The sequence below is a fragment of the Indicator indicator genome, chromosome 7 (genome assembly GCF_027791375.1).
Source record: "Indicator indicator isolate 239-I01 chromosome 7, UM_Iind_1.1, whole genome shotgun sequence".
NCBI lineage: Eukaryota > Metazoa > Chordata > Aves > Piciformes > Indicatoridae > Indicator > Indicator indicator.
In genome coordinates this window covers 35,109,687-35,123,623 of record NC_072016.1, presented here as the reverse complement: position 1 = coordinate 35,123,623, position 13,937 = coordinate 35,109,687, and the positions used below count along the sequence as shown (strand labels likewise).

General features: G+C 51.6%; 1 protein-coding gene across 1 annotated transcript; it reads left to right on the top strand.

The window, feature by feature from the left end:
- The first annotated feature begins 280 nt into the window (after positions 1 to 280).
- Positions 281 to 9,436, top strand: BNIP3 (BCL2 interacting protein 3). Its single transcript, XM_054382129.1, has 6 exons — positions 281 to 379; positions 3,878 to 4,055; positions 5,301 to 5,385; positions 7,139 to 7,245; positions 7,342 to 7,491; positions 8,728 to 9,436. Exons 1-6 carry the CDS (start codon positions 343 to 345, stop codon positions 8,777 to 8,779), a joined length of 609 nt encoding a protein of 202 aa, XP_054238104.1. The 5' UTR covers positions 281 to 342; the 3' UTR covers positions 8,780 to 9,436.
- The last annotated feature ends 4,501 nt before the right edge of the window (positions 9,437 to 13,937 follow it).

Here is a 13,937-nt window from a genome sequence, read left to right as displayed (position 1 = left end):
CATCGTTGGACGTCATGACGGCACGCCCCATAGCGTCGGCCAATGGAAGCTGGGCGGTGTTTGACGTCAGGGCGCCACGCCCTGCAGCAGCGGCCAATGGGAGCGGGGGGGCGTCTGACGTCACGGCGGCGGTGGGTGGTTAGTTAGTGCGTGTCCAGCGGCGGCTGGGGGGCGGCGTGCGGCCAGCGGCCTGTCCAGTGCGTGTCTAGCCGAGGGCGGCCGGCCTGCCTGCCTGCCTGCCTCCCTGCTTGTCTGCCTGTCAGTGCGTGTACACCCGTCGGCCGCAGCACACGGGGGTTTACTAGTGGCTCCGCCGGGCGGCAGAGCAGCGAAGAAGGCGCCATGTCGCGGAGCAGCCCGCAGGAGGAGAATTTGCAGGGTAAGAGGCCTGACTGTGGCCGTGGCGCTGCCCGGCCTCCTTCCGTCCCTCCCCCGGTGGCCGTTGGCCTGTGCGGCCTCGGGCGGTGCTGAGGCGGGCAGGCCTCGGGCCTGTCAGAAGGCTTGGCGGTGTCTCTGCCGCCGCTACCGGGGCTCTGGGGCCGGCGGTTATCCTCTCGCTGCCCGGCCTCGGGCTCCTCCTTGGCGTTTTGCGGGGTAACGTCTCGCAGCCGTTAACTGCGGTGTGTTCCAGCAACCCCGAGGGAATCGCTGCCTAGGCGGGGTGTCCAGCGCTGGGGCGGGCTCCAGGCTCTGTCCTCGGCGTGCCTCTCCCCTCCGTGCCGCTGCCGAGGGGCATCAGTACCCGCTCCGCCTGCGGCTGCGGTGGCTTTCCCGGCCGTTAGTCCACAACCGGTAATTGCTCATTAAACCTCCTAATAATGCAGAGAAGTGATGACTGGAGTGGAAAACCAGGTTGAATTTAGTAAGCCATGGTGCGTGGGTTGTGCAGCCGAGTTGGCGAGTCTGTCTGGGTCACCAGAGATCCTCCTGAGATCCCTGTGCTGTGGTGAACCCTTCCCGGCCAGAAGGAGCCGTCTGTGGACACTTTAGGATGTGCCTTTGAGGGGACATCAGGGTCAGTTGCATGTTTGTGAAAAATCAGAGCAAATTTATCTTGCAAGGGAAATATCTGTGTGTGACTACCCATTAAATTGTGTGGTTTACTGCGATTTTAGGAGTTGGAGGGGACATCCTTGTCCTTCTCTGGAATTTTGATATAAATACATGGAGAAATTAAGAGTTCCTGAGCTGACTAAGTAGTTTTAAATGCTAAACTGTCCTCCCACGGCGTGAACCCTGGGTTGGAATGTGATAGAAGCTCAATCTCTTCTGAATCTTTCCCCAGGTTGTGGTCTGCTTGGTTTGCACTGCCACGTCACATCTGCCCTTATCTCATTATACTTCCAACTTCATAAAAATAGCAGTCTCCTTTATCTTTAAGTGGAGTAGAGCAGCACATTCTGAATGCAGTAGCACAACCTTACTCTCAAGAGCATCCAAAAGAGAAAGGGAACTGTGTAAAGCACCTGTCGTGTGTGATCCTTCTGTTAGGATCTTCATCTTCTCCATGGTTTATGGTGTGCTGGACCCAGAGTTGGGCTGCTTTAGGAACCAGTTCATGGAGTCATAGAGTGCTAAGGGCTGGAAGGGAGCTCTAGAGATCAAGTCCAACTGCCCTGCCAAAGCAGGGTCATCTAGGACAGGTCACACTGGAAGGGCATCCAGATGGGTTTGGAAAGTCTCCAGACACAAGAGGCTCCACAGCCTCTCTGGGCAGCCTGCTCTAAGGCTCCAACGCTGTCACACCAAAGAAGTTTCTCCTCATGTTGAGGTGGAACCTCCTGGGCTCCAGTTTCTATCCATTGTTCCTTGTGTTATTCCTGTTGGTGGTGCTGGTGAGGGCTGGGATGTGAGTGAGCCTCAAGCAGCAGGAGAAAATGGTATAGGACCATGTGTGCAAGTCATTGTACAGCCCTCAGAGATCTTCTGCTTCTGGAAGTGAAGGAGCAGAAGCTGAGATTGGGATCACAGAATGCCAGGTTGGAAGGGACCCAAAGGATCATCTGGTCCAGGTCCTTTCTAGGCGTGTGGCAAGGAGCCAGGGCAGGTAGAGCAGGAGCTGGCAGATGTGCTTGAGGCAGACACTAAACTCGTAAGCTGGGCACTGTCTCAACTGAAATTTTGGGGGTTGTGATCGTTGTTTGGGCTTTGAGAAACTTTGAGGGGAAGAGTAGAGAAAGTTTGGCCAGGAACACATAGCCAGACACATGGGGTCATGTGGAGGGGAAGAACACCACAAAGAAAGTCGTGGAGTAAGAGGCCATCCAGAAGAATGTTCCTTGGTCACCCAGGAGGTTTCCATCCAAAGGAGTTTGTGGCCTTTTAGATGAGAGAGGTTAATGGAGATGGAGCAGGTTGGATTTCTGGTGGTTTTACTTCATTTATGACCCTTCCATCTCTTCACAAGTGCAATATCTCCCTTCATCTGATGTTTCTCCTCCACCTTTCCTTCTCCCCTTCCACACACTTGCAAAACTGCTCTTTTACTAATCCCTTCTGTGTGAAGAGCTTGAGTTCTGAGCTCTCCCCCAGCTTCTCTTCCTCCAGAGCACAAACAGCCCAAACACCCCTGTCTGTGCCTCTCCCTTTCCTTGAACACCCTTCCTGCCGTGCTGAGCCCAGTCTGCGGGGCCCTGAACTCGCTTTCAGCTCCTCTGAACTATTCTGGGATGGACACAGTCCACCTACCAACTCCTGCTGCTGTTTGTTTATCACGGAAACAAGGGTAAATTCCACAGACACTGATAGAATTCAGACATTATCTGTCCCTTGAGGTGATTTATAAGGGACACGACAGACTTCTGTGCCTGGATTACTTCCTTGAGGTGATTTCAGGCCCTTTTTTGCCTGGATTGCTGCTGCCCTAGGAGAGAATTGTTATTCAGCACACTTCCAAACCCAACAAAGCAGCAAGCAGCATGTGACCCTGGGTGTTAAATGTCCTACAAGCAGCCAACACATGATCTGCTGGTTGCCACATACCCTCCTCGTTGCTTCACTCTGACATCTACACATGCTTGCTGGAAAAAAGCTGAACAAAACAAGGGTGGTGGCCTCCTAAGCCTCAAATATTTCCTGTATATGAATAAATACATGGCAGGGAGAGGCCTTGGGGTGATGTGGTTTGGCTGCCAGCTGTCTTGAATAAAAACCATTAAATAGACCCTGAAATCAAAGATTTTCAAGGCCTGGAGGGCAGCTTTGTTTCAGCTCTGTGAGGCTTCCCAGTGGGCTAACAGAATCTCTTCTCTCTGGCATTCCATGTTTCTGAGGTGGGATAGCAGTGGGATCTTTGTAGCCTTTTGCTGTACCCTCTCCACAAATGCCAGCACTTGTAGAGAGGGTACAGCAAAGGGCTACAGAGATGCTGGGGAGACTGAAACAGCTTTGTGGTGAGGAAAGGCAGAGAGAAGTGGGGCTTGTTTGTCTGGAAAAGAGCAGCCCAAGAGGGGATCTCATCAATGCTGATCGATCTGCCGAGGGTAGGTGTTAGGAGCATGGGACCAGGCTTGTTTTACTGGCACCCAGTGACAGGACAAGGAGGAACAGGCACAAACTTGAACACAGGAAGTTCCATCTAAACATGGGGGGGGAGAACTTCTTTCATTTAAGGGTGATAGATCCCTGGAGCAGGCTGTCCAGAGAGGTTATGGAGTCTCTCTGGAGACATTCAAACCCCACCTGGACGTGTTCCTGTGTGATCTTCTCTGTGTGAACCTGCCTTGGCAGGGGGTTGAACTCCATGATCTCCAGAGGTCCCTTCCAACCCCTACCATTCTGTGTCACACTAGGGAGGGTCAGCAGGCTCATGCTTTACCTGCTTCTGATACAAACCCTCTTGGCTGACTCTGGTTGTGTTTTTGGTGACCCTGAACAGGTTCCTGGGTGGAACTCCACTTCAGCAGTAATGGCAGTGGCAGCACTGTCACCCCCACCAGTCAGGAGCAGGTGCCAGCCTCCATTTCCATCCACAATGGTGACATGGAGAAGATCCTGCTGGATGCTCAGCATGAGTCTGGGAGGAGCAGCTCAAGAGAAAGTTCACATTGTGACAGGTAAGGAGACGCTATGGTGTGGCAGAGTAAAGGTCACCAGTGGGCACAAGGGGCAGGGACAGCTGCAGGAAAGCTTCTGTAGGTCTGTGGACATCTCCATCTGCATGTGCAGCTACTTGCAGGAGAGAGCTGAGAAGCAAACCCACCAAGCAGGTCTCTTCCAGGTCAGACCAGGACAGAGCACACACCTGCAGAGAGCCAAGTGTCACGTTTACCACGCTGACATCAAGTACTGGAGCAAGCAAGGCTTGGCCAGAAGCCTGTCTTGAAGCTGGAGGAGAGAGGACTCTGGAAGAGTTCTCCCATCTCACGAGCTTCCATAATTCTGTCCTAAGTTTTGCTTTGTTCTTGTTATCAGGTCCCTGCATAACTCCCTTAGGTCACAGTGGCCTCTAGGGAGCCGACCTGTCTGTGTTTTCCTTCTAGCTGCACTCTGTTCCCAGGGTTTGCCACCCATCAGGGTTAAAGCATCTCCTTCTATCAGTAAGACAGTGTCTGGGGTTCTGGTCCCTAAATCAGTTCCTTCAGTCCTGGGGTTTGGGCTGTCACTGGGAAGAGTTAGTCCTTGTGCAGGGGCTGTCAGTGGTGTCCTTAAGTGTGCCACCAAGGCTGCTGCCTGTAACAGGAGGTTCAGGGAAGGGTGATCAAAAGCACGAGCAAAACTTGTGTTTGCAACAAGTTCTTGGGGAACTGCTGAAGACGACTTCTGCATCTGGAGTGCAAAGCACAGCAGGAGTTCCTAGGAGAACACCACACATGGTTATTTCTAGGAGTAGAACCTCACAGAACAGCTGTCAGTGTTCTTAATTCTCTGCTTTGATGTTGATGGGTTCTGAAGGCTGCAGCCCAAAGTTTGTTTTGAAGAACACGAGGAGCTACAGGACACAACATAGGAACTAGATTGCAGAACTTCCTCTTCTGGTTTGTTGGAAGTCAAACAAAGCCCCACTTCTACTCATTGCTGGCTACTCCTTGTTAGCCAGGTAGCACAGGCCTCATAGAGCTGAGAACAGCTTTGAGCAGCAGCATTCTGGGCAGGTTGCTAGAAAACCAATGATGGATTTGGTGTGGTGGCTGGATTCTGTCACCGCTGAGGGCTTCATCTCTTCAGTTGTGGTCAGGGGACTGCAGCCCTTGAGAGGACAGCACATATGAGCCTCATTGGCCAGCTTCCCGTGCAGCCCCCAAAGCATGTCATGAACCCCTCAGTAGATTCTTTCTTATTTGGCTTCTCTTTGAATCCAGCCCTCCTCGTTCCCAGACACCTCAGGACAGCCACAGAGCTCTGGAGCTAGAGAGCCACAGCAGTGGAGAGAAGAACAGCTTCCAGGTGAGTCTCATCCGGCTTTGGGAGAAAGAATTTCTCACTCCTGCTGTTTGAAAAACAGCACTGGGAAAGAGGGAAGAAGCTCCTCATGGAGGGACTGCTATAATTTGGAATGGTCTGTGCAGAATCAACAAGTTCCCCATGAGGCAGCAACGTGCCCTTGTGGCCAAAAAGGCCAGTGGTCTTCTGGGGTGCAGGAAGAAAAGTATTGCCAGCAAATCAAAGAAGGTCCTCCTGTCCCTCTACTCTGCCCTACTGAGGCCACATCTAGAGTACTGGGTCCAGTTCCAGGCTCCCCAGTTCAAGAGACACAGGGAACTGCTGGAGAGGGTCCAGTGGAGGCTGGCAAAATGCTAAGGGGCCTGGAGCATCTCTGTGAGGAGGAAAGGCTGAGAGACCTGGGCTGTTGAGCCTGGAGAAGAGCAGCCTGAGAGGGAATTTGATCAATGCTCAGCAAGAGCTAAAGGACCTGTGGGGGGCAAGAGAATGTGGCCAGACACTTGTCAGTGGTGCCCAGAGACAAGACACAGGGCAACAGGCACAAACTGGAACCCAGGAGGTTCCACCAGAAGAGGAGAAACTTGTTTGGTGTGAGGGTGCTGGAGCCTTGGAGCAGGCTGCCCAGAGAGGTTGTGGAGTCTCCTCAGGAGAGATTTCAAATCCCCCCTGGCCATTGTGATCCTGGGCAAGCTGTTGTGGGTACCCTGCTTTAGGAGGTGGGTTGGCCTGGATGATCTCCAGAGGTCCCTTCCAACCTCAGCCCTGTGGGATTTGGGGGCTCTCTGTAATTTAGATCAGTGTATCACTGGAAAGAAGTTATTTTTCTGCTGTATTTCCAGAAGCCCCTTCAGATACTGCAAGTTAATTTAGACTTGGAGAAGAAACACTCCAAAGTTAGAAGCCCATCAGAGAGTTGCCTGGACAGCTTTATCTCCCATCCCACGTGGGCCTGTGTGGCTCTGGAGCTGTTTGACTTCTGCAGTCAGTTGCTATTTTTATCTGAAGAGCTTGGCTCCATTTCATGCACACGTATTGAGCAAGAAGCTCTGTTCTGACTCAGCAGTTGTGCTGTGATTCACTTCAAGACCACACCACTGGTGGGCTGGGTGGGTTTTTGGGTGGGTTTTCTGCACACGTGGGTGCAGATAGACCTGGGCTCACTGCATTGTTGTTCCCACAGCTGCCCCAGAAGGCATTTACAGACTAAAACGTGTTTCCCTTGGCTTAGTCAAAGATCTCCAGCTCCTGATCCAATTTAGAAAGCAGGCAGAAAGTGTCTTCTGCTGGTGTCCATCTGATGGGTGAATTGGAGATAATTTCAGGCCCTCTATTTTGAATGCAAGGTTCATAGAACTCACAGAATGGTTTGGGGTGGAAGGGACCTTAAAGATCATCTAGTTCCAACCCACCCATGGGCAGGGGCACCTTCCAGTAGAGCAGGTTGATCAAGGCCTCATCCAACCTGGCCTTGAATCCCAGGTTCTGGGATATTATTTCCAGGGTGGTCTTTACTGGGACAAACAGAGGATGTGGATGTGGGATATGGTGTTTTCCACTCGCATCCAGCCTTGGAGGTGGATTTCCCTCTTCCCCCTGGCTTCATCTGAGATCTAAATGCTTAAGTAGGCGTGATGATGGGAAGGGATGGGAGAAGTGAGCATCAGAGATGGTCAGAGGTTCAGAAGAGGAGCTTTGCCTTGCAGTGCTGACTCCCCACCTGCTGTAGCTCTGCAAACTGATAACAGCTCTGTTTCAGTCTGAAGAAGACTTTCTGGAAAGGAGGAAAGAAGTGGAGAGGCTGCTGAGGAGAAATGCAGACTGGATATGGGACTGGTCCAGCAGGCCAGAGAATATCCCACCCAAGTGAGTGCTCTCCCTCTCCTAGGGCAGACTTGGGTAGGAGTTTGGCTTCCACAAGGCCAACACAGGTAACACAGAGTCTGTCTCCTTCCCCCCCAGGGAGTTCCTCTTCAAGCACCCCCGGCGCACAGCCACCCTCAGCATGAGGAACACCAGTGTGATGAAGAAAGGTGGGATATTCTCAGCCGAGTTCCTCAAGGTCTTTCTTCCATCTCTGCTGCTTTCTCACATCCTTGCCATTGGCCTAGGGTAAGTTCCCTTCAAAAACCCCAAAGAAGCAGTGTTTTACCTGTTTTCCCTGGAGCCCAATTCTGATTCCCAGTTTGTCTTTGAGCAGCAGCCTTTTCTCCAGGGAAAGGAGACAGATAGGAAGAGCTTTGAACTCTGGTAGTGCTGACTGTAAAAGCAAACAATCACAGGCTTGTTTTGGTTGGAAGAGACTTTTAAGATCGTGGAATCCAACCATTAGTCCAGCACTGCAAGGCTGCCACTAAACCATGGTACTCAGCACCACATCTCTGCCTCCTTTAAACACCTCCAGGGATGGGGATTCAAACACCTCCCTGTGTAGCCTGGGCCAGTCTGTGACAACCCTTTAAGGGAAGAAGTTTCTTCACATGTCCAACCTAAACCTCCCTTGGGACAACTTGAGGCCATTTCCTCTTGTCTGTTGCTTGTTCTTTGGGAGAAGAGACCAACCCCCACCTTGCTCCAAGCTCCTTTCAGGGAGTTGTAAAGAGCCAGAAGGTGTCCTCTCAGCCTCCTTCTGCTGCTCCCAATCAGACCCTTCACCAGCTCCATAGCAGTGCTGGGTATCAGTAAAAGCCACACCTTAAAAGAATGACTTCCTAAGCTGAAGGAGGTGTGTGAAAAGAAGATGCAGTGGAGGGAGCTGTGGAAATGTGCCAAGGTGGGACGTTGTGGCCAGAGAAATAGCAAGAAGTAGGTGAAGGTGAATGGTTAAAGAGAGGGTCACAGATTTCAGAGGTGTTTAACAACTGGAAGGAGGCAATAAAACACCTGGCTTGGAGACCTGAGGTGGTGTCATCTGGATATCCCCATCAGAGATTGCTCCAGGGACCCTTGGAGCAGCCTTCCAGGATCTGAAGGGGGCTACAGGAGAGCTAGAGAGGGACTTTGGACAAAGGCATGGAGTGGCAGGACAAGGGGTGATGGCTTCAGAGTGGAAAAAGCTGGATTGAGATGAGACATGAGGAGGAAGAAATTTTTCCCCAGGAGGGTGGTGAGATGCTGGAACAGGCTGCCCAGAGAAGTTGTGGAGGCCTCAAGCCTGGCAGTGTTGAAAGCCAGGCTGGATGAGGGCTTGAGCAATCTGCTCTAGTGGAAGGTGTCCCTGCCCATGTCAGGGGGTTAGAACGAGATGGTTTTTAAGGTCTCTTCCAAACCAAAGCATTCCCTGAGTCCTGATGTGCTGTAGCTTGTCTGGAGTTCAGCACTCCCTGACCTTGTGTTCCTCATCCTCAGGGTTTACATTGGGAGGCGCCTCACGACCACGGCTTCCAGCAGCTCCTTTTGAAGGCACCTGGAGTTTGAAAGCACAGTAATGCTGAGGACGTGACAGTAGGAGGCTCTTAGCTGTTCTGGCTTGGTGGGAAGGGCAGAGACATTCAAGCTGATGTATCATAGAAGTCTTCTGAGCTGGTTCATCACGCTGCTTCCACATCCCTGCTGCCGCTTCATAGTGAGAGACCTTGGGGAACTCAAGGGATGAGAAGCTTCACCCCATCCCAGCTCTAGCCTAGCAGTTGTGACCCAGGCTGTGTTCCTCTGAGCTCCTGTGCTCCATGGCTGTGAGCAGTCCTCACTGCTGCTGCTGCCACCACCACCACAAGGGACTAACCCAGAGCTACCTGTGGCCTTAGCTGTCATGGAGGGGAGTCCAGAGGACTTTGGCCTCGCTCCAGGCATCTCTCGCTTGTGTAGATCATGTAGAGTAGTCCAGAGGAGCTTCTGCCTCTCTCCAGGCATCTCTTCCCTGTGTAGACTTTGCTCACCTCCCCTTCTCTTCCATGGAAGATGGGAATGTTGGACACAGCTGGGAGAAACCATCTGAGTGAAGCTTTTCTCAGGTGTCCCTAGTTCAGAGCATGAACTAGTGAAAGGCAGGTTGAAACCTGGCTTTGGTGCCCCCCAAACAGCTTCTCCTGCAAAGATGTTGACTTCAGAACGGTTCCTCCTCTAGCCACCTTGCAGACTGTTGCTTCTCAGCCTTTTTATCTGTAGAGTGACAAAGTCACACCCCCTTGGCCTCCCCCTTGTACAGAGCCCCCGCAGGCACGCGCTCCTTGGTTGCACCCATCCCCAGCTCTCACCTTATTTAACGAGCAGCAGACGAGGGTTTGCTGAAGCTCTGTGTTTTATATATTTAAATAAAAGGGTTCCTGGTGGAGTCTGTGCTTTCTCCTTCCCTCTTCTCTGCCAGCTGCGGAAAGGGACTGACAGGGCTCCTCTAACCTGAGCTTCGTGCTGGTTATTTGGGTTCACTCTCTTCACTGAGGGTGGGACTGGGTGGATAGATGAGGGAAGAGCAAGGGATGGTGTCTACCTCACCTTCAGCCAGGCTTTGGACACTGTCTCCCAGAACATCCTCCTAAGGAAGCTTAGGAAGGTCAGATGCACAGAAGAGTGAGGACAGAGCTCAGTGTTGTGATCTGTGGGGCTAGTGGTGGTCCCCAGGGATCAGGACTGGGTCCAGTCATGTTGATCACCAACCTGGAAGAAAGGACAGTGTCCCCCTCAGACAGTTTGCTGATGGTACCAAACTGGGAGGGGTGGCTGAGACCCTGTCAGGCTGTGCTGCCATTCAACCAGACAGGGCCAGGCTGGAGAACTGAGTGAGGAACCTCATGGAGTTCCATAAGGGCAGGTGTAGGGTTCCTAGGGAGGGAAAACTCCCTGTATCAGTGCAGCTGAGGGGGGACCTGCTCTGGGGTGCAGCTCCACAGAGAAGGACCTGGGAGTGCTGCTGGGCAAGCAGCTCACCATACATGAGCCAGCAATGTGCACCCATGGCCAAGAAAGCCAATGGTCTCCTGAGTGCATGAAGGAAAGTGTAGCCAGCACACTCTGCTCTGCCCTACTGGGGCCACAGCTGGAGTGCTGTGTCCAAGTCGTCCTACCTCTCCATGAAGGGATCTTCCCCAACCCAACACCAGCCTTCAGTGACCTGCTCTTGGAGCTGCTCCAGCAGCTGGGGACCATCCCAGAAATGAGAACTCAACAACCCTCCTGCCAGGTTTGGTTTGGTGACACAGGGATGACTCTGGCTGTAGGACACTGTCACTTCTCCCCTTCTGGAATTCCATGAGGGCAGTGCCTTGGGAAAATCCTTGCATGGCTGCCAAGAAACCTGGCAGGTCATTTCTAGACACAGCCTCTGGACAGGAGACAAGATGAGGACCTTCATTTTTTTAAAATCACACTTTCAACCAGAGTTTTATTACCTACCCCAGGAGGCATCAGGACAGGCTGGGGCATGCCAGGGCACAGGAGAAGCCACTGACCGCAGAGGACACGGCTGATGGTCACGAAGAGCTGTGTTCTCCAGCTGGGTGGGTTTGGAGCTCTCTCCTGCACCTCCATTCTGTCCCTGTTGAGGTCTTCCCCAGCCCCCTCACTTCTTCTCCCCAGCCAGTTCATAGAATCATAGAATTGTTTTGATGGAAGAAACCCTTTAAGATCATCAAGTCCAACCGTCAACACACCACCACCGTGGCCATTAAACCATGTCCTCAGGTTCTATGTCCACATATTTCTTCAATGCCTCCAGGAATGGTGACTCTACCACCTCCATTAAAAATATAAATTAAGGACCTAAGCTTCTCAGAACCTCATCTTCATGGGGTTGTAAGATGTGTTTCTGCTGGCCTTCAGCGCCCCTGGACCACCCCTCACCACCATGCTCCCTGCACCCCAGTCTCTAACAGAGCTTGACCTCAGCCAAACAGGAGGTGACCTCCAGGTCTGTTTCAGGAACTGCTGTGCCACTGCTGACCCCCAGCAGAGCCCCTGGGGCTGTATTTGCACCCCCATTTCTGTGACCTTACCTCATTATGGATGTTCTGGAACCACCTGGTGTCACTGCTCTGCTGAGAGCAGGGCTGGGGCCAACTCTGGAGTCTCTGCTGTGCTGAAGACATGGACCTGTTGAAGGGGGCCAGAGGAGGGCACAGCAATACTGGGAGGGTGTAAGCCCTCTGCTGTGAGGCCAGGCTAAGAAGGTTGGGGTTGTTCAGCCTGGAGAAGGCTCCAGGGAAACCTTCTGGTGGCCTTGCAGTGCTTTAAGGGGCCAGTCAGAAAGCTGGGGATAGACTTGAGCAGGGCCTGACAGGACAAGGGATGATGATTCAAAGAGGGAGATTCATCCTGGAGAAGAGAGAAATGTTTGACATTGAGGACACCTTTAAGATCATCAAGCCCAACCGATAACCCAGTGCTGACCTGACTGACACCTTACACTCCAAGCTCCAGTCTTGTGAAGTGGATGTTCCTAACTCTCTGGTTTCTGTAAACACACAATGCTCACCTCAGCCCAGTTCACTGGGTACTGGGGATCCTTCCCAGCACAGCAAGCCTCACAAACCTCACTTCACATTTCTGGAGCACACAGCCTCCACTCTTCCACTCACGTCCTCAAAACCAACAGTGAAGTTGGTAGGAAGTGGCTGGCAGCTGGCAGATTTCCCACACTGCTGGAAGGGCAGATCTGGGCTTTGTAGGCTGCTCACACCTCACCCATCCTTGCGCTCAGGGGTGCCATGCAGCAAAGCTGAGCACTGATCTCCAACCTGTTGTCACACCACCCCACCACCATTCCTAGTGAGATGTTCAGAGTATGGTGGGAGATGGAAGAGATGTCTCTAGACACCATCCCATCCAACCCTCCTGCTAAAGCAGGGTCACCCACAACAGCCAGGTAGGTTTGGAATCTCTCCAGTGGAGACTCCACATCCTCTCTGGGGAATCTGCTCCATGGCACCCTCACACCAAAGATGCTTCTCCTCTTGTTTAGATGGAGCTTCTTATGTTCCACCCCCAAGGAGGTTAACCATGCAGGGTGAGCAGTGCAACTGCTCCCAGGAGTCAAGAGAAGCATCTGAAAACACAACAATTTGATCAAATTGACAGTTTTTAGATACAAAGAGATGATCAAAACTGGTTTAATTGGAAGTGGTACAAGTAACTTGTGTTTGATAGCATGGATTCCACCAAATCTCTTTGCACTCAGATTCCACTCACATTGCCTGAAAAAAAAATAAACCAGAACTAGACAGCACTGATAAATCCACCAAGCATCAGCAGAGAACCTTCAGAACCAACTCCAGCCCACAATGACCCTTCCAGATAGAGACACCTCAGCGACGTGTCTCCTCCCAGACAGAGCAGGAGTTGTCAAAACACACAGACCAAGGCCAAGTAAACATTTAAAATTTATTAATTCAACTTTTTTTGGTCAAAATAACTGAACAATATGTACAGTCCCGGGGTGAGCTTGAGGAGGTGGGTGAGGAACAGGGTCACCTCGAATGCCGGGGTGACCCAGAAGCTTCACACCTCAAGGGTTTCATGGTGTCTCAACCAAGGTACAGCAGATTTGGTTGTCGTTTAACCGTTGTTTGTGGAACCTGGGTGAGTTGGAGCCTGCTGTGGGGTGGCACTTGCTGGGCATCAACTAAGGGGAGGAGGTATGGAGGTGTTTTGCCCCTCCACTGCAGGTCTGATGGATCACAACACCTTCAGTGTAAGGTGTTGAGCAAGGGACCCCTGGGTTTCAGGCAGAATCCCTCATCTGCAGGCACATTTCAGAGTGCAATATCTAACTACTGGGGCGCTGCAAGGAGCAGCCTCTCACCCAGAGTGGTGCAGGCGTGAGGAGAAGGTTGGTGCATTTTAGGCCTCTTTGGAAAATAAAACTAGTAATAGGAATTAAAAAAAAAAAAAGAAACAAAACAAACAAAACCAACAAAGTACCTAAGGCTTAAAAAATAAACGTTAGTAAGGACAGAGTTAGAGCCACCACAAGCTCCCACCAGCTGGTGGCGCTCAGGTTGGAAGGTGCTTGGCATCATCAAGGGTTTTGTGTCTTCTTTCTGCTGGTTGAACCCCACTGTGAAAATCCAATCGTCGTGCCAAGTGTTCAACATCACCCCCATCTCCACCACCAAGACTCCAAAGGTTAACAAAGAATAATGCACGTAAGGTCTGACTCTATCTAATGGTGAGAGGCATCAGAAAAACCAGGAGGGGGGAGGGGAGGTTGTTGGGTTACCTTCCAAAGAAGAAAAAAATCTGCCAAGGGTTCTGCTCTCCCTTCTCTGCAAGGTGGCCACGCTTTCTGCTTAAGGCTGTGGATGGTCTTTAACAGGGACCTTTCCAACCTCCTGCTGGGGACAGAGATAGTATTTGACAAAAAAAAAAAAAAACAAAAAAACAAAAACACAACCCAAAACAACCCAGCACTGAAGGACAAGTGCTCTGGAAAGTCCCAAGTCAGGGTCTGAAATACTACACACAAAAAGTTCATCTTAACCGGCCAAAAAAAAATTAAAAATAAAAAATAATAATACAAAAACCTCCAAGGATTGGGGCATAGCCTGGTGGGTCTTGCCCATGGAGAACCTACCCAACCTGGGTCCATGCAATAGAAAAATAAAAAGATTGAATACATCCCTTTG

What these genes read in the sequence shown, in the direction of transcription:
- BNIP3 (XM_054382129.1), top strand. Translation starts at nt 343, where the DNA reads ATGTCGCGGAGCAGCCCGCAGGAGGAGAATTTGCAGG. An exon ending in GCAGGAGGAGAATTTGCAGG is followed by an intron (nt 380 to 3,877) that starts GTAAGAGGCCTG and finishes GACCCTGAACAG; the next exon opens with GTTCCTGGGTGGAACTCCAC. An exon ending in GAGAGAAGAACAGCTTCCAG is followed by an intron (nt 5,386 to 7,138) that starts GTGAGTCTCATC and finishes GCTCTGTTTCAG; the next exon opens with TCTGAAGAAGACTTTCTGGA.